The sequence below is a fragment of the Chiloscyllium plagiosum genome, unplaced genomic scaffold (assembly GCF_037043375.1).
Source record: "Chiloscyllium plagiosum isolate Xiang-an unplaced genomic scaffold, Cpla_swu_hap1 HiC_scaffold_7, whole genome shotgun sequence".
NCBI classification, from domain to species: domain Eukaryota; kingdom Metazoa; phylum Chordata; class Chondrichthyes; order Orectolobiformes; family Hemiscylliidae; genus Chiloscyllium; species Chiloscyllium plagiosum.
Window position 1 is genome coordinate 62650260 of NW_028270145.1, and position 20606 is coordinate 62670865.

The window sequence follows — 20606 nt, forward strand, 5'->3', positions numbered from 1 at the left end:
GCACAGTGTGCAGTTAAAGACATGGAAGCACTCTATGGAATGAGCTGCCAGAGGACTTAGGTAGAGGCTGGTGCAGTTGTAACATTTAGAGGACATCTGGATGGGTATATGAATAGGAAGGGTTTAGAGGGATATGGGCCAAGTCCTGGCAAATGGGACTAGGTTATGTTGGGATATCTGGTAGGCATGACGAGTTGGACCATGCTGTACATCTCTATGACTATGACGATAATTGCTTGACTCAAAAAGATGATACAGACATAAAGGACTAAATGGCTGCCTTCTGCGATAGGGGACCAATTCTTTAGCCATAAAATAAGCAACACTTCAACCATGCAAGTAAGAGGTCATGGTGAGAGCTGGGGTCTTCCCTAACAATTATCTAAGTAAAAGAAATATGTAGAATACATAACTATTTGGTTGCTCTCTCATGGCCCTATATTCACTTTTGGGTGAAAGATAGGTGCCCAGTAAGTTGCACTTAAAGTAAAGACAGCACAGTCAGCAAGAGGATACGCCAGTAAGTTTTCTGCACAATTTCCAAGAAATTCAGTAAACAAAATTTAAATGATATTATAGGAAGACAGGACACTTGTAATATTGGAGGAGAAAGTGAGGTCTGCAGACGCTGGAGATCAAAGCTGGGAACCCTCCAACCACAGGGGATGAACTTGGACTTCACCAGTTTCTTCATCCCCCCTCCCCCCACCTTGTCTCAGCCGAATCCCTCCAGCCCGGCACCGCCTTCCTGACCTGCAGTCTTCTTCTTGACCTCTCCGCCTCCACCCTACTCCGACCTATCACCTTCACCTTGACCTCTTTCCACCTATCACATTTCCAACGCCCCTCCTCCAAGTCCCTCCTCCCTACCTTTTATCTTCTCCTGCTGAACACTCTGCTCATTCCTGAAGAAGGGCATGTGCCCGAAACGTCGAATCTTCTGTTCCCTAGATGCTGCCTGACCTGCTGTGCTGTTCCAGCAATAAAGTTTCCTGCCTCTTCGTAGGGTATGTGGAACAATCCATCTTCCGCAACTACACTGGCCCCACCCCCCATCTTTTCCTCCGCTACATTGATGACTGTATCGGCGCTACCTCGTGCTCCCACGAGGAGGTTGAACAGTTCATCCACTACACTAACACCTTCCACCCCGACCTCAAATTCACCTGGACAGTCTCGGACTCCTCCCTCCCCTTCCTAGACCTTTCTGTTTCTATCTCAGACGACCGAATCAACACGGACATCTACTACAAACCGACCGACTCCCACAGCTACCTGGACTACACCTCCTCCCACCCCGCCCCCTGTAAAAACGCCATCCCATTCTCCCAATTCCTTCGTCTCCGCCGCATCTGCTCCCAGGAGGACCAGTTCAAAATACGCACAACACAGACGGCCTCCTTCTTCAAGGACCGCAATTTCCCCCCCGACGTGATCGACGATGCCCTCCACCGCATCTCCTCCACTTCCCGCTCCTCCGCCCTTAAGCCCCGCCCCTCCAACCGCCACCAGGACAGAACCCCACTGGTCCTCACCTACCACCCCACCAATCTCCATGTACAGCGCATCATCCGCCGTCACTTCCGCCACCTCCAAACGGACCCCACCACCAAGGATATATTTCCCTCCCCTCCTCTATCAGCTTTCCGTAGAGACCACTCCCTCCGCGACTCCCTTGTCAGATCCATACCCCCCACCAACCCAACCTCCACTCCCGGCACCTTTCCTTGCAACCGCAGGAGGTGCAACACTTGCGCCCACACCTCCCCCCTCACTTCTCTCCAAGGCCCCAAAGGAAACTTCCATATCCGCCACAGATTCACCTGCACCTCCACCCACATTATCTACTGCATCCGCTGCAGCCGGTGTGGCCTCCTCTATATTGGGGAGACAGGCCGCCTACTTGCGGAGCGATTCAGAGAGCACCTCTGGGCCACCCGGACGAACCAACCCAATCACCCTGTAGCACAGCATTTCAACTCCCCCTCCCACTCCACCGAGGATATGCAGGTCATTGGACTCATCCACCGCCAAACCACAACAACGCGACGGTCGGAGGAGGAGCGTCTTATCTTCCGACTGGGAACCCTCCAACCACAGGGGATGAACTTGGACTTCACCAGTTTCTTCATCCCCCCTCCCCCCACCTTGTCTCAGCCGAATCCCTCCAGCCCGGCACCGCCTTCCTGACCTGCAGTCATCTTCTTGACCTCTCCGCCTCCACCCTACTCCGACCTATCACCTTCACCTTGACCTCTTTCCACCTATCACATTTCCAACGCCCCTCCTCCAAGTCCCTCCTCCCTACCTTTTGTCTTCTCCTGCTGAACACTCTCTGCTCATTCCTGAAGAAGGGCATGTGCCCGAAACGTCGAATCTTCTGTTCCCTAGATGCTGCCTGACCTGCTGTGCTGTTCCAGCAATAAAGTTTCAGACTTGTAATATTGGATAAGGGGCAAATAGCTAAATTACAGGATGATTCTTTAAAATATAGAATGGCTGGTCACTTAGTTCGTTGTTTTGCATAATTTACTGGAGTATGAGTTTCGTGGGAACATATATTGTTATAAACATTATCGTGTTCCTATAAAATGATTAGGTATAAAATGAAGTGTAGACAATACCCTGGAGAGAGTTTGGACCCTTTTCATATTTCAGTGATTTGTGTAAATGTAGCTTTCTGCATCCAACTCTTTACTAAATTCATAAATAAGAGAATCGCTCTGGAGGTGATGCTCTCTTAGCCTAAAATTTGCTGAAGTATGACATTGTTGCAGAATGCTTAGCTAGTAAGATCTTTTTTGCGCCCTTCAACTTTCTTTTTGATCTGTAAATATAAGCTAAAATGATGCACGAAGAGCAACTGTGTATCTTTTCAGTCACTGAGATAAAGTAATTTGGAAATACTGGAGGAAGCACTGAGATGGTGAGTGAATCAGTGCTGAACAGTTCAATATTGAAAATTGAGTACATAGAAAGGAGTGGCCAGAACACAATTGAATTGAGCTCGAGAAAAAGTGCAAATGGAAAGTATGAAGAAAAGACTTAAAGAACTTGATTTACTATAATCTCCAAATGGAATTCACTGCATGAAAGAACAAGACTCCATTTTTAATTGGTCACTTTCTGGGCCAGAGAAGTTGATTGGAAGTCATTAATAATTATCACAACATTAAAAAGATACTTAATCTATTAATTGCTAGATTAAACTTTGTGTCAAATTTAATGGGCAATTAATGTGTATATGCAGGAAGTTAACGATACTCTTGGGGAAATTAAAGATGTTGTATTTCACAAAGCAACATAAATTGTCCAGTTCTATGCATTGATTTGTAACTTACAGGATGTTCCTTCTACATGACAAATTCAACATAATCACATGCATCACTGAAATCTTTGTTTTAAAGTAAATTCTAGCTCATTATTTTGTTTATGGTGAAAAGTTCAAATGAACCATCCTACTACTCTGATGTGCAATTGATGTGGGTGTGCTACCTTTATTGTAATTCATACTGGAAATTTTGAAGATAACACAAGTGTAAAATAAAATGGAAAGTGACTTTTAAAAGGTAAGAATGTTTAATATAAAGTAATTGTTTCATTTAATGAACATGTTTTATATCTGCTGAAAGAATCTTGTCAAAAATATGCTCTCATCTCAGTATCTTTAATTAGGCATAAATGGAAACTTCACTGAAGTCTTCATTCATTGCCATTCTATTTTAATTGCATAGGCTCGCCTTTCTTGTGTTCAAGCATCAGAACAATTGAATGGAAAATATATTCAACATCACATGCCATCAAGAGATGTTCAACTGTACACCTTAAAGACAGTGAAGGAATTTGATATCCTTGTTATTGGGGGAGGGGCAACCGGATCTGGATGTGCCCTAGATGCTGTTACTCGGGGTAAGTACTTCTTAATTTAAAATGTTCTTATCATTTTGTGTATTAGGGTCTCATATGTAGACTTGTAAGCTAGAAGTTTGAGTGTAGTTGAAAACCAGGATGTTAGAAAGCTCTTTATTTTCAAAAAGAACAGGTCATTGATCATGTGCTGCCTTTCCCTCTCAGTTGTCTTTGAGTGTTATATGGTTTGATGATGTATTCAAATTTTGATTTTGTACTTGTTTAAGATAACTGATGTCAGAAGTTTTCTGGTACTGAATTTTGAAATGGTTTCAACCACAGTCCTCATATTAAAACAACTGTTCAGTGATATTGGCTATAACATTGTACACTGATATGAATGATAAAGTCCTAAGAGAGCAGAGCAGAATTAGGCCTTTGGCCCAGTGAGACTGCTCCACCATTCGATCATGCTGATATGTTTCTTAATCCTACTCTCTTGCTTTCTCCATAATCTTTGATTCCCTTACCAATCAAGAACCTACCTTAAATACACTCAATGATTTGGCCTCCACAACCTTCTGTTCCACAGATTCAACACCATCTGGTTGAAGAAATTCCTCCTCATCTCAGTTCTAAAGGGTCATCTCTTCACTCAGACTGTGCCCTCAGCTCCTAGTCTCTTCTCATAGTGGAAACATCTTCTCCACATTTATTCAGTCCTCTTAGTATTCTGAAAATTTCAATGACATTCTCCCCCCTCATCCTTCTAAACTCCGTTGAATAAAGACCCAGAATCCTCAACTACTCTTCATATGACAAGCGTTTCATCTCTGGGATCATTCTCGTGAACCTCCTCTGGAACCCCTCCAATACCAGCATATCATTCCTTTGATACAGTGCCCAAAACTAGTCACCATATTCCAAATGCAGTCTAACCAGAGCCTTATACAGCCTCAGCAGTGCATCTCTGCTCTTGTATTCTAGTCTTCTTGAAATGAATGCTAACATTGGATTTGCCTTCCTAACTGCCAACAGAACCTGCATGTTAACCTTAAGAGAATCCTGAACTAGGATGCCTGAGTCCCTTTGTGCTTCAGATTTCTGAAGCTTTTCCCCTTAGAAAATAGTTTATGCCTCTATTCTTCCTGAAAAAAGTTTCCTTTTATCCCCACTCTCTGCTTTCTGCCATTCAGCCAATCCACTGTCCATCCACTTGCCTCTAACACCACTGGGGTCTTATCTTATTTAGCAGCCTTCTGTATAGCCCTTTGTCAAAGGCCTTCTAGAAGTCCAAATGGATCATGTCCAGTGGTTGTCCTTTGTTTAACTTGTTCACCTCCTCAAAGAATTCAAGCAGATTTGTCAGGCATGACCTCCCTTTGACAAAGTTTTGCTGACTCAGCTCTTTTTTACTATGCACTTCCAAGTACTCTGCAATCTCATTCTTAATGATGGACTCTTTAAAATCTTACCAATGACCAAGGTCAGGCTGACTGACCTATAATTTCCTGTTCTTCTGCCTCCCTCCCTCCTTAAAGAGGCGTGTTACATTAGCCATTTTAGACCATTAGCCCATCCCTGACCCTAGTGATTTCTGAAAGATCACCCCAAGCCTCAATTTCATTGTATTGAAGTTAGTCTCTTTCAGTTTAGAAGTTCCAAAAAGAGATTGTTCCTTGCTCCTCCCTCATTATTTACCTAAATCTAAAGCAATGTTAATCACTCTCATACAAAAGCAACCTCTCTAACACTTATGCCCTCATTTCTCATCGCCAGTTGCAGTCTCACCTCATCCTCTCAGTGTTGGCCTTTTGTCCTCTCACTGCGTTTGCACTGCACCCTTGCTTTTTGTTGCATTGCAGCTTGGCCTCTCTAACTCACACTTTTATCCTCTCTCTGCTCTCTCTTTGCTCCCTCAGACGTGCTTTTTTATTCCCTATGCTGCTCCATCTCTCATACTCGCTGTTTTATCCTCACACTGCTCCTTGTCTCACTCGCTGCTTTGTCCTCGCACTGCTCCCTCTCTGTCATTCCCTGTTTTATTCTCATAATTGTGCACTGACTAAACTAAACACAATGTCAGGGTTTACTTGCAAGGAGCGAACTTCCATTGAAACAACTTCGAATTTAAATTTTTCTGAATATGAATTAAGTTTGATATTTATGGTAAATATATAAAGTGCTGATTTAGTTTATATTTATAAGCCTGTACAATACATATGATTTGCCAAGTGATCTATATAATCACAAGCAGATATGCATTAATTTGCCGCTGTCCACTGTCTTGTTTGTTTGCTATCTAACGGTGTATTATCCATGCTTTCAATGTAATGCTTAACTTGAAATGAATAGCTCTTAATTATGTCACATTGATCAGAGTCATGATCAAATGAAACAATTTTTCTTGACTCCACACCATTTTAATTATATTTCCTATCTACTTCCACGATGCCTTGATATTCAGTGGTGATGCCATCACTGAATCCCTCACTATCAACATCCTGGGGTTACCATTGACCAGAAACCTAACTGGATCTGCCATATAAACACAGTGGCTAGAAGAGCAGGTCAGAGGCTAGGAATACTGCGGTGAGTAACTCACCCCCTGACTCCCCAAAGTCTGTCTACAATCTACAAGGCACAAGTCAGGAATGTTTGCAGTTGTTTCCTTGTATTGCTGTTTGCTCAACATTCTCATCTCCAATGCTGCTTCATGCACAGCCTTCCCACACTGTGCTCAGGAGTATGATGGAATACTCCCCACTTGCCTGGAAAGGTGCAGCTTCAGTAACACTTAATAAGCTTGACAACATCCTGGCCAAAGCAGCCTGTTTGATTGGTACCTGATCAATAAATATCTACTTCCTTCACCACTGATACTCAGTAGCAGCAATGTGTAATATCTACAATCCATTGCAGGAATTCCCTGAAGTTCCCTAAACAGCACCTTCTAAATCCACAACCCCTTATTTCTGGAAGGATGACGTCAGCATGGGAGCACACCACCACCTGGAAGTTCCCCTCAAAGCCACTCACTATCCTGATTTGGAAATATACCACCATTGCTTTACTGTTGCTGGGTGAAAATCCTGGAATTCCCTGTTTAATGGGAATTGTGTGTCAACCTGCAGCATGTGGACAGCAGCAAGTAAAGGCTACAGCTCACCATCACCTTCTCAAGGACAACAAGGGAGAGACAATAAATGCTGGCCCAGCCAGCAACACCCATGTCCCACAAGTGGAATTTAAAAATGTTGCATCATTTTTTTTTGGTGTCCGAGTGTGCCTCAATGTTAGCTGTACTTCACTAGACAACATATTTTAATTAAGATCACCCAGTAGATTAGATTTTCCTTTAGATCAGTTGTCCTTCTCATCTAACGTGCAAAGAAAAGGTGTCACATCTAATGATTCAAAGATTTCAATGTAATTTTTGGGCTGCCTTTATTTATATTGGCAATTTAGGTTCTATCTGTTAGACTGATAAGTGACATTACTACTTCCATACAGCTGAGACTATAGTCCCTTGAAACAAAATGTGTATTAGACACAAGCACAAAAAAAATCTGTTCAAGTTGTGAATTGTCAAAACAAGGGCTACAGGTGGTTCAAAAAGAAGGCCGACCACAATCTTTTTCCAGACATCTACAAGTGGTCAATAGTTATAGCCTTTCCAAAATCATGCTTATCCCAAGAACAAGATAATAAAAGATCAAACTCCATTCCTTCTTGAGGCACGTAGTTAATAATTTGGAATAGTTTGAAACCAGATATTGCTTTGCAAGTTATTTGACCAAATCAGCATCTAAATAATTTACTTAATTTCCCAATAAATTTTGTATCATTCCAACTGGATAAAAATATAAGAAATGCAATGTCAGTTGGATTTTCCACGCCCACTGAGGGAGGAGTGGAGTTAAGAACATCCCTGCTGCCTGGTATGCCAGTCTCCTGACTATTCATTGCTAGTCTATTTGTGTGGAGGCAGCATTAGGCAACACACCACATGGAGCTGCTGGCTGATCAGGGCAGCTAGCAATCAGACTTGCCAGCACCTTCTCCAGAGCAACTAAGGAGGATTGAGAAATGCTGGCCTAGCAAACAATGCCTGTGTCTTGTAAAAGAATGAAAGAAAGGAACCAGTTTAACACCCTGGAAACAAACTCCCTGGTAGCAAGCCAGGGAGGGCATTACTCCAGGCAGCTGTACACAGCCCTCCTGCCTGACTGATTTGAGTAACATCTTTATAGGGAGGATTCTTTCTTTCAATGGTGACCTGGCTGATGGTTTTTTACTCTAATCTTAATAAAATTTAAAACATTTAGAGAAAGAGGGCACCTCTATCCTCAAGTATCTTCAAGGGAAGGAAAATGTTTTAACTTTAAATGAAATGTGAAAAATTATACAAGTACGTAACTTAGGACAATCTATAGAGAATACTTTTTGTTTTTGCCTAGGTCTCAAAACTGCACTAATAGAGAGAGAGGACTTTTCTTCTGGGACCAGTAGCAAAAGCACCAAGCTTATCCATGGAGGAGTGCGATACCTACAGAAAGCATTCATGAACTTAGATTTTGAACAGGTATAAATAATAAACATTCTTGTGAATAAATATGCTTGGCATTGTTTGCTTTTCAAGAATGTGTGTTACTTCCTGCTTGTAATGTCCTGAATAATTATTGAATGCATGTGCTGATAAACACAGTTGTGAGTTATTAGCTGCCTATGTCTTTTCCAGAACCACTTACGTCATCAATAAGTTTCAGTATCATAATAATTATAGCTTCCAACTGTTTTCCTTTTATAGTATAAACTAGTAAAGGAAGCACTCATGGAACGTGCCAACTTACTCGAGATTGCCCCGCATATTGCAAAACAGTTACCGATCATGCTCCCACTTTATAGGTAAGCATCTCTTAATATATTTGAAATAGCATGTGATAGATCTGTTAATGCTTCACTATTGAAATACTTCCTTCAACTTACAGTAGAAAACAGTCAAATACTTATGACTGTTAATCTGTGTTATATACAGGTTAATCTTGGTGATAAGTCTAATTTCCTCTCAGATATTACACTTATCTAGCTCATTACACCATTTACGATGAGGCATCATACATTAAAATGGGTGCTTCTTCGGAACATAGTGAACTGAAACAGTATCACCAGACAATCCTTTCTTTCTTCTTCAATTGCTTCCTGTCACCCTGCAGATCACTCCTGACCAAATTCATCTTTGAGCAGTTGATACAATGGGGTGAATACATTGACTACATCTGTGATGAGTTTAGAATAATATACAACCATGCTGATCAGTGTTCTAATGTTTATTCTTTAGTTTCTGGCCGTTTTGTTCTCAAAATCTCATCAACCTTCTCCTGTATTTGGTGGAGACTATCACCATCTGTTTAGTGATCCAGGAATGTGACTCTTGAGACCATGAAGGATGCTTTAAGCAAAATGCAGAATGACTGATGGACTGTAAAGGCTGATGAGTTGCAAGATCTTGCTGAAAAGCATGAACCATATTTTTACTGCATGCTGAAAACTGTATATGGCCCACCACCACAACCTTGGCTTCTAACTAATAGCTGATGGAAACAAATTAATCTCTGGGAAGGCAGTTGTAATAGATTGCTGAAATGGTGCGAGAATTTCACTGAACTCCTCAACAGACTCTTACCTCAGCAGGTTCTCTACATCAAATTCAGCAGCTGCCTAAGAAAAGTGGAAAAGTGATAAAGGTGAACAAATAAACACTGGCCCAGACAGCATTCCATCAGAGATTTGGAAGTACAATAGAGTTACTTTACAAACCTGGAAGCTAACATTGTCAGTATCTGGGAGCAGAAAGGATCTAAAATATGTACAATAATTACCAAGGAGTAAGTCATCTTTCAGTTGGAGAAAAGGCACTCACATATGCTATTTGAAGCTACAAAGAATAATGCTGAGGGCCACATCAAGATCTACTCTTCTTGTTCAAAGAATGAAGTACCTCTTTGGCAGTGTGAGGAGATGCGGTCCATGCAACTTGCTGTCCCAGTTATGGTGTATAAGCATGTTTGCCAAAAGCCTGTACCTACTGGATAATGACATAGTTCAATGTATTTGAGCTTGTGGTGAGATACTCATTGTCTTTGGCGTAACGTCCTTAAATCAATGAAATGTCATTGTTCCCCAGCTCTTGAATCTCTTCTTTGCCATAATTTGCCATTCTTTTGCTTAAGAATGCAATTAGAGACAAGTCTACAGGTATAATGATGGCTGATCTTATGCCCTGGCTGCTCACAACAAGGAAGACATCTTCACAGTGATATCCAAATCCTGAAGTGCTGCCAGTATATTTTCCCTCCCTTGAAACTGAAGTTATCTTTCAGTCAGCACCTGGCACACACTGTGAAGCACAGATATAATTGGTTGACATCATCAGTCTCAAGTTTGCATACCTTGGTTTGTGTTCTTTCTAAGGATGCCATGATTGATGAGAATATTAATGCGTGCATTCAGAAAGCAATTCTGCCTATGGCTGGTTCATGATTGTGTCTCGAAGAGAAACCACATTAAGCTGAAGACTTTTCTCAAATTCTGCCAGGGTGCTGTCCAGCTAACCAACATTCCCTTACAGCCTACACAGTGGACAATAAGACCTCCCATAACCTTTACAATGAGCAAGGAGTGGGCAATACACAACAGAAGGAAATGACAGGGAACATTACTTAGTATCCAGTTGTCTAACACTGAATTCTGGACTGCTCTAGCCACCACATCATGCCTTTAGGACGCCTCCAAAGTCAGCCTTCGTTTATCTTTAATTCTAAATTAGTCAGGATTGTCTCAGAGTGTACCTTGTATTAATGCTGTAAGGCCTGATGGTATTCTAATACTGCTATCAATGTTAGGAGGTATGAAACAAATGGGTATTAAAATGTGTGTTATTTCCAGTTCAAGTGAGCACTGAAAGATGACAAAGATAAGGGGATGGAACTTTAATATTTCCATTGAAGGAATGGAGAACATTGTGATACATAATTTCGAATTCAGGTGAAGATTGAAGATCTCAGGACTGCGGGAGACCAGGCCACCTGCTCAGACCCATGGAGAAGAAGACCTCAAGGTGCTGGTCACATAAATGCACAAGCAGGCACAGGAACAGCAAGCAAGCTTTTCAGAGACACTTAGAGGAGTCAATCAACACTATCTGCAAGGTGCTAGCTCAGGCATATGTGGATTGTCCTTTTCTCTGGACACGTTGGATACTGCCATGGAGTCCCAGGTCCAGCACACTCCATATCTACTTGATTAAATGTGAAGAACTGCATTTGGTCAGCACCAACAGCAAGGTGAAAGTGAGGACTGCAGATGCTGGAGAACAGAGCTGAAAAATGTTTTGCTGGAAAAGCGTTCCACCTATCGCATTCCCAACGCCCCTCCCCCAAGTCCCTCCTCCCTACCTTTTACCTTGGCACACCCTCCTCATTCCTGAAGAAGGGCTTATGCCTGAAACGCGATTCTGCTGCTCCTTGGATGCTGCCCGACCTGCTGCGCTTTTCCAGCAGCACATTTTTCAGCCAACAGCAAGGTGACAGGGAAATGAAGATCCTTGATCTCACTCAAAATGTCCCTTCCTCACAGTGAGACAGGGTGAACAGTAGGATCCCAGTTGGAGAAAGCACCTCATACAGGCCCTCCAGAAGTCTCTTCCACCTCGTTTACAATCTCCAACCCAGTGGGAATCCAAACTGTGTGAAGGGTGAACCTACATCTGGCCAGGACATTTTTGACATGATTGGGCCCTCTGCCCAAAATAGCCCTGAGAATCTGCCACCCCAAACTCCAAGGCCAACAGGGCAAGCACCCTCCAGCTTAGCTGCAGACACTAGGACTGCATCTTAACAGTGGGAAGGAAAGATAAAAGAAAACCTGAGGACACAAGTGGTACAAATGAAACTTGATCCTAAATGTGTCATCATATTTTTAAATATATGTTCAGTTTGTATCATCAACTCTGCAATTAATTTTAGCTGCAGCTACAAGGATGAAGGAGGAGAGACTAGCCATCCTTAATGCCACCTTGTCTGAACAATAGCCATTCTTTCCAAGCACCCATACTAGCATGAAGGTTTGTCATGATTTGAATCCATTGCCAACCCCACCAACTTCGATCTTCCCTCCAATCCCATCCAAATCTTTATTATTTGATTGCTCATTTTCCCCTCTTGACTTACTGAGGCCCAGGCATACAGATTAGTTATAACAAACATAATTTTGAATTGTCCCACCCAATGAATCTACTGTGGTTGGGACGATCAATGATCCTCTTCCCTCAGTACCCCTTGCCCTTCTGTGCTCCCAATGTCTCCCTTCCTTATGATGATATGGCCCTGTTCACAATTACTAACCTCTCTGTAATCCAGCATGCTGCCTCAAATCCCCACATTTGAATTTCCCCAACTTACCCAGCACGTCAGTGGTCCCTGATGATGTCCCCATCCTTGCCTTTCAGTGAACAGAGCCCCAGGACTAACTGTGGCTCATCTCCCAACTGACAAGGAAAGACAACATTGTGGTAAGGAGAGGTTAAAGATGTCTGCAAATACTCTCGCCAGCTGGTCTGCACAGGATCTGTGCACAGCCGGGGACTCCATCTGGTCCAGTTGCTTTCCGTGAGTTCACTGTCAAGAATGTTGAACTTATTTCTGCAGTGATGACTGTAGGTACAGGTGCACACAAGGCTCTTGGGGCGAGTGACATCATTTCACTGAGTTCTGTTCAAAACAAGCATAAAATACATTAAGCTCATCAGGGAGGCATGCACTTTTTCAGTGATTCTATTCAACTTCGCTTATTATGTTGTGTAAGCCTTGCCACAGTCAGTGTGCTCATGTCACTAGTTCGGGACTCTAGTCTGTTATTGTCTTTACAGAGATGGTTTCGTCTTTACCAATGTCAATGCATTGTTGTTATTGAACTTAGAAGTTCCAGCTTAATTTCAAACCCTCTTCAAAAGCCTGCAAAAGTGCGCTATTAGTAGCAATTACCTATGGTTCTAACCTGATGCCTTTAAAACTATCAGAAAAGTTGATAGAAACTCATGTTGTGCATAAGGTTAATGATAATTTACTCTCAAGGTGGACTTGTGTAGCTGGTGAAACATTGTCAACTAGAAAGTTAATGTTTAATGTCTTTACAGCTTCCGTTAATGCAGTTTTGGACTGGGTAGATTGATATTGGGGAAATAGTGCTGAATAAAAAAGCACAATTGAATAGAATCTCGATCAGTGTGTTTTTCATCTGTTGTAACCCAATTTTTGGTGGTTTGCCCGAATAAAGTATCATATAGATTGGTTGTATTAATATAAAACTCAATTGTAACAGGACTCATCCATCAGCACAATCACACCAGCACCTTTCCATATTTTGCATGTGCTCTCTAGATAATTATTATGAAGAGGAATATTTGAAATAGCTATTCATAATTTCAAAATCTAATGGTTTTCCTTCCTTATACTAGTTACTTCTCATTTTTTATTGATTTTCATAATAGTTTAGCCTTGGGCGCCTTATTTCAGTCTAGAACAGTGACTGGCAAAACTCAGTCCCATCAATGAATAGCTATGATTCTTCTCTTTGCCATTGTCACGTAAGTGAATGACTTCAACAGCATTGACATTTATTTCTTCCAAGAAAACAGCAATTACTTGTCCTTCATTTTGGCACAGATGGGATTTCAATAAATGACACCAAAGCTAGTTCAAGTGCAGAAGCCTAAAGGAACTTTCTCAGTAAAGGATGAGTGCTGCTTCAGGGTATTGTCTTAGGCACTATTACCTTCTGAAACTTTAAGGTATTGAGATGGATGTAGACTAGACTAATCTCAAAAGCATGTTGATTGGAACACAGTGATGAAACAATGTAAATATTATATCTGCTCTAGAGGCTATCTTAAATTTTCATTTTGAACAGGAGAGTGTAAGATAGGTTAACATGACACAGTGAAGATTTAATTTTTTAAAACTGAAGTGCTTGTGGATGCCGACAATCTGAAATAAAAATAGAAAATTCTGGAAGTACTCAGCAAGTCAGGTTGCATCTGTGGAAAAAAAATGTATTTTAGGTAGACGACCTTTCATTAGAACTGTGTTAAAACCTTATATAATATAACAAAAGGAAATGGAAATATTGTCTTAAATAAATCTGATTTATTTATATGGTAATTTATTATTTGAAAAAAATCTGCACATATTTCAATGGTGAGGTGGTAATCAAACCTTTTCAATTCTAAGTGTAAAATACAAGCAAACAGAATGTGATTTAATTACACATATTTCTTCCTGTTTTATATCTGAGCATGTGCCTATTTTATGTAAGCTGTTGAGTCTCTGAACATGTTCCCAAGCTAATGTTAGTAAGTCTAGTCTAGATTTATATTTCAGTGGAGCATGCGCACTGATGTCTGTGTTGACTTCACTAACATGGATATAGCAGATATGTTGCTTCAAAATTGGTTACTAGACTGTACCATGTTAGATTCATTCTGTGATGAAACCTGCTCCTTAGGCTTTGTTTTCTCATGCTAATAGAATAGGCAGTTCCTAATTTGTATAATGTACATATATATTTAATAAAGATGGACTTGCATAGCTAGTGGAATGTTAAATATTAATTTTCTAGTTGACAATGCCTTGACAGCTACATTAATTATTTGAAACTGATTAACACCAGATTTGCTGTAATCTTGATCGGAAAATCTAGATTTCTGATTATTGTGGGATATAAAGTTTAGCCCACTGATCTGTTTGCATAAATTCAGTCCTGTAAGAAATCTGAGCAGCCCCGTGACTTGCTGGAGTTGAGACTGGCACAAGAAATTTTTCTTCCCTCTGTGTGCTCTGCCTTCCACTAACTCACTGGACTAGCTCAAGAATTGGTGGAAACTTGCAGGGCCTTTTAGTGTATATGCTTTTTAAACTGTTTGCTTTTTTATGAACATAAAGAATGTTACATTTTGCAGAACTGATATGTAGTTTAAAAATGTATTCAGCTACTGCCTAATCTTGATCTTTCATTAATTTTATTTCGTAATATCACTAACTAGGAGAGGGCAGATAGATGGTGGTTTGCTGATTTTTCTGCAATAGTGCTGATGCTGTAGTTCACAGAGCTTAAATGGCCTTGCATTTTTACTGCATAGGTAATGTAAGGTCGACAGAAAGTTTGTTGTAGATTTTAAAAATAAATTCTAACAGTAAGAGGAAGATTTGAATTGGAGGTGATGATATATTTGCTCATTTTATTAAATTAGAATATGTAATAAATATGAATCCTGGGAAACACTTGCTGAATTAATTTGAGGTCTTGGAATTCAAGCAGTGAGGCCAGATATCTTTAGGCCACATATGTCACACTAGGGATTGGTTCAAATAAATGCATTTTAAATTACGCCAAGTCACCATAGTCGTAGAGGTGCTGCTGTTTCATTAGGGAGAGATGACTGTTGAGGGGTTTTAACCTGAAGGTCACCTCACCTCTGTCAAAAGACGAGGTTGAGAAAACCTTCATGGTAACTTCAGCCAGTGCAGGAAGTGAACTCCTTCTGTTGGTGTTGTTCCATTATAAACCTTTAAAATTAAAATGTGATGTGTTTACGTGAATGGAAATGGAATGTAAGGAAAAGAATTGAATAACCAGGATCCTTAACTACAGGAAGAATAATCACATGATGCTGCATATGTATATGAAATCAATTTGTTTCTGGTTTATTTCTGGTGCCTATTTGTGTTATACCACCACCAAGGCATAGAGTGATCCAGTTTATTACTATGGTGTAAACTAATCTATAAAACAAATCTGTTAAATCACTCACCTTACACTATTTTATATACTGAAAAATATCTGCCTTTACTTAAAAAGCAATTCTGAAGATGGAAGGAAATTTTCTAAACTTTTAATGTTACAAAAAGACTGAGAAACATGATACCTCTATACTAGTTTTGATCATATGGATATGTTCTGTTTCAGCAGGCGCAGAACCTTTGAAGCAGTGCAATAGTATTTTTACAATGTACATTAAAATTTGTATGCTTAAAACATTTGAACTCTAATTCATCACACTGTCTTTGTTTTTCTCTAATAGGTGGTGGCAGCTTCCTTATTACTGGGCTGGGATAAAGATGTATGATTTTGTGGCTGGACGTCAATGTTTGACAAACAGTTATGTCCTTACCAAGTCGAGAGCTCTGGAACTTTTCCCCATGCTGAAAAAAGATAAGCTTGTAGGAGCTATTGTTTACTATGATGGTAACTATTTTAAATTTCTTCTGTCTGAATAATTTTAAAAGTAAGACAGAGAAACAATCTGGACTCTCTTTGCATAGCTGAGATACCTTTTAAAATTATCTACTCATTTTGAAATGCTCAAGGCAAATACTTTCAGGTCCTCCAGTTAATCTATGTTAAAATCCATTGGCCCTGAAAAGTATGTGAAAGAATCATTTTTCTGTGTTCAAGAAATGAAAGGATACAAATACCCAGCAGAATGTGTAAACTCTCAGGGCTGAATCTTAGCTGTCACAAAAGCGATTTTATACTTGTTAGCCATGTTTCCGTAGTCTTGGGGAACCATAAGGAGATGAGAAGTGCTGACCGTGGGTTAGAAGAGCCAGGAATGTTTCTGCCTTGTCCAGTAGTCTACCCTATTTAAACATTCCTCCATCATCAGACTTTCTCTCATCCTAGACTGCAGTCTTGTGCTATACCATTTTTAAAAAGCAATTTAATGTAGTCATGCCCTTACCAGCCATGAAGTGGGCCTAATATTAAAAAAGCAGAACTGTAAACAAATTTTAGAGTATTTTAATTGGGATAATGTATCTTGGTTACTGAAAATCCATTTTCTTCAGTCTAGGAAGCTGTTTTAAAGTACAAGTTATGAATTATTAACTTTAATCCAAGTTTTAGTGCTGCCTACTTCAAGAATAATACTGAAAAGTTGGATAGTCTGTTTAGAAAAGAGCTTCTGAATAATGAGTTATCGTGGAATATCTGCTTGTAGAAATGAAAAACAATGATACTTAACATCATTACACTGCTAAACAATCCCCAGCAGAGTAAATAAATTCTCTCCATTGATTCCTCAGTTTACAAATCAAAAGATGATGTCAGGACTTAAGGAAGCAATTTGCAAATTGGGTAGAAATAAAAACAGTGATTTGGAGATTAAAAAAACAATAAGTTGCACACAAACAGACAGCTTGCCATTGCACCTTCTCATATTTTCTTTGATCTTAAAAAATATTGCTGATCAAAACACCAGTCTATGTTTATGAGGAAAGGTAGTCTAACCCTGGGATTTTTGCTGAAAAATTGATAGATAGTCAGAGAACATATGAATCAGAGGAAAGCCTACAACAGTGCGAGTGCCTTCTTGAAGAAGGACACTGTGCAAGGTAGCTGTCCAGCAGTCAGGCTATAATTTGCTGAAAGATAATTGAACTCTGTAGAGTTTAGTAATGAATAGTCCATTCTCTTGTTTGATAATTTATTCGTAAATCACATTCCCTCTGACAAGCTTGTGTTGTAAATTGTAATTTTAAAGAATTTTTATTGATAATGACACCTACTGTAATTATTTTTATAAACTTTTTTGTCATCACAATATTTGTAGTACCTACATAAAAATGGACCTTATCTAATTTAGTGCGATCAAGGTATTCATCTGGAACACCCATTTGGGCAACCAAAGTCAACTTGCATAAATGTAACACTCTTAGCATAGGAAACGGTGCAAAGTGAAAAAAGAAAGTGCCAGATCAAGCAGGAAGATTAGGAAGGGTGATAAATCTTGTTAATTGTATCGGACTTAAAGAGGGTTTGAACGGCAAATATTGAATGGAGAGTTTTAAGGGAAAATTCCATACATGGAGCCAAGGTAGCTGAAGACAAAGCAACATGAACAATTTAAATTTATTTTGTGTCTTCAAATAAAGGAACATCAAACATCACAAGGTGTTTCACAGGAGTATTATAAAACAAAATTTGACAACAAGTGAACCAAAGAGCTTTTCAGTCAGATCATTGAAAGAGCCTGGTCAAAGAGGTTTTTAAGGAGCTTCTGAAAGGAGGAAAGAGAATTACAAAGGTGTAGGATGGAACATCCGAAACCTAAGAGCTCGACAAATAAAAGCACATTAAAGTTGAGCATTAAAATCGGAGCCAGAATTAGAATAGCTCAGAAGGAAACCAATGAGGGTAAAGGCTGATCAGTCTCATGGAACAACCACAGGCTGCTTCCCTAGGAATTTAAAAGATGTTGTTCCAGAGATAGTGGATGCAATGGTAATAATAATCATACAGTATTGAAATAGTCCCTTTGGCCCACCATCTCTATGCCAACCAACAACCAAACAAAACTAATCTGATTTATCTCCAGTTGGTCCATAGCCTACTCTGCCCAGGCATTTTAAGTGCTCATCCAGATGCTTCTCAAATATTGTGAGAGAACTTGTCTTCACCATCTTTTCAAGCTGTGCTTTCCATAAATAGAGTCATAAAGACATTACAACACAGAATAGAACCTTCAGTCCAAAATTGTCCATGCCGACCAGACATCCTAGTCCCATTTGCCAGCATTTGGCCCATATTCCTCTAAACCCTTCATGTGCATTTACACTTCCAGATGCCTTTTATTTTTTTCCAGGCTCCACCACTTCTTCTGGCAGCTCATTCCATATACACAACATCCTCTGCATGAAAATGTTGCTGCTTAGGTCTCTTTTAAATCTTGCCCTACAGTGTGGAAACAGGCCCTTCAGCCCAACAAGTCCACATCGAACCTCTGATGAGTATCCCACACAAACCCATTCCCCTACCCTATTACTCTACATTTATCCCTAACTAACACATCCCTGAACACTATGGGCAATTTAGCATGGCCAATTCACCTAACCTGCACATCTTTGGATAAACACATCCTAGCTAATCTTTTCTCAACCCTTTTAAGTTTCACAAGATCTTTCCAATAACAAGGAGACCAGAATTGAACACAATATTCCAAAAGTGGCCTAACCACCATCCTGTACAGCTGCAACGTGACTTCCCAACTCCTATACTCAATGCACTGAGTGACAAAGCCAAACTTACCAAGCACCTTCTTCACGATCCTATCTACCTGCGACTCTACTTTCAAGGAACTATGAGCCTGCACTCCAAGGTCTTTTTGTTCAGCAACACTCCCCAAGTCTTTACCATTTAAGTCCTGACCTGAATTGCCCTACCAAAATGTAGCACCTCATGTCTATCTAAATTAAGCTTCATCTGCTACTCATTGGCCCATCTAATCGAGGTCCCATTGCACTCTGAGGTAACCATCTTTGCTGTCCACTAAACCAACAATTTTGGTGTCATCTGCAAACTCAGTAACCATAGTTTCTATGTTCACATCTGAATCGTTTATATAAATGACAAAAAACAATGGACCCAGCACAGATCCTTGTGGCGCAGGCCTCCAGTCTGAAAAGCATCCCTCCGCTACCACCCTCTGCTTTCTACATTCGAGCCAATTTTGTATCTAACTTCCTAGCTCTCCCTGTATTCCATGTAATCTAACTTTGTTAACCAGTCTACCATGCAGAACCTTGTTAAACACTTTACTGAAGTCCATGTAGACAATCTCCATCATTATGCCTTAATCAATCCTTTTCATCACTTCTTCAAAAAACTCAATTATGTTAGTGAGACATGATTTCTCTTGCACAAAGCCATGTTGACTATGGCTAATCAGTCTAAATACATATAAATCCTGTCCCTCAGAATCACCTCATAAAACTTACCCACCATTGATTTCAGGCTCATCGGTTGATAGTTCCCTAGCTTTTCCTTACCACCCTTCTTAAATAGTGGCACCACATTAGCAATTCCAGGCTTCTAGCACCTCACCTGTGGCTATCAGTGATACAACTATCTCAGCAAGGGGTCCAGCAATCACTTCCCTAGCTTTCCATAAAGTTCTAGGGTACACCTGATTCGGTCCCGGAGATTTATCCACCTTTATTGATTTTAAAACATTCACCACCTCCTCCTCTGTAATATGGACACTTTTCAAGCTATCACTATTTATTTCCTCAAGTTCTCTAGCTTCCTTATTCTTCTCTAGATTAAACACTGATGCAAATACTCATTTATTATCTCATCCATCTCCTGTGGTTCCACGCACAGTTGGCTTTGCTGATCTTTAAGGGGTCCTATTCTCTTTCCTAGTTACTCTTTTGTCATTATTGTATTTGTAAAATTCTTTTGATTCTCCTTTAACCCTATTTTCCAAAGCCATCTCTTGTCCCATTTTTGCCCTCCTGATTACCCTCTTAATTATACTCCTACTGCCCTTATACTCCTCTCGGGATTCACCTGATCCCTTCTGTTTACACCTGATATAAGCTTCCTTTCTCTTGAACTCAGGTTCTCTAATCATCCAGCATACTCTACACCTAGCAGCCTTGCCCTTCACCCTAACAGGAACACACCATATCTGGAATCTCATTATCTTATTTCTGAAGGCTTCCCACTTTCCAGCCGTTCCTTTACCTGTCCCCAGTCAATTTTTGAAAGTTCTTGCCTAATACTGTCAACATTGGCCTTCCTCCAATTTAAAATTTTAACTTTTAGATCAGCTCTATCGTCTTCCATTACCATTTCAAAACTAATAGAATTATGATCACTTGCCCCAAAGTGCTCCCGCACTGACACATCAGTCACTT

General features: G+C 40.3%; 1 protein-coding gene across 6 annotated transcripts in view; it reads left to right on the forward strand.

The window, feature by feature from the left end:
- gpd2 (glycerol-3-phosphate dehydrogenase 2 (mitochondrial)) overlaps positions 1-20606 on the forward strand; it is a 152105-nt gene that overhangs the window by 49827 nt on the left and 81672 nt on the right. For 4 of the 6 annotated variants that reach the window (XM_087989069.1, XM_043693788.2, XM_043693790.2 and 1 more), the window contains exons 4-7: positions 3735-3909; positions 8310-8434; positions 8660-8757; positions 15989-16152. In XM_087989069.1, the coding sequence (XP_087845195.1) occupies positions 3735-3909; positions 8310-8434; positions 8660-8757; positions 15989-16152 (562 nt within the window). Of the gene's footprint in view, positions 1-3734; positions 3910-6316; positions 6442-8309; positions 8435-8659; positions 8758-12358; positions 12519-15988; positions 16153-20606 lie in introns of those variants that run through there. The other 2 variants (XM_043693791.2, XM_087989070.1) reach the window with 2 other exon arrangements.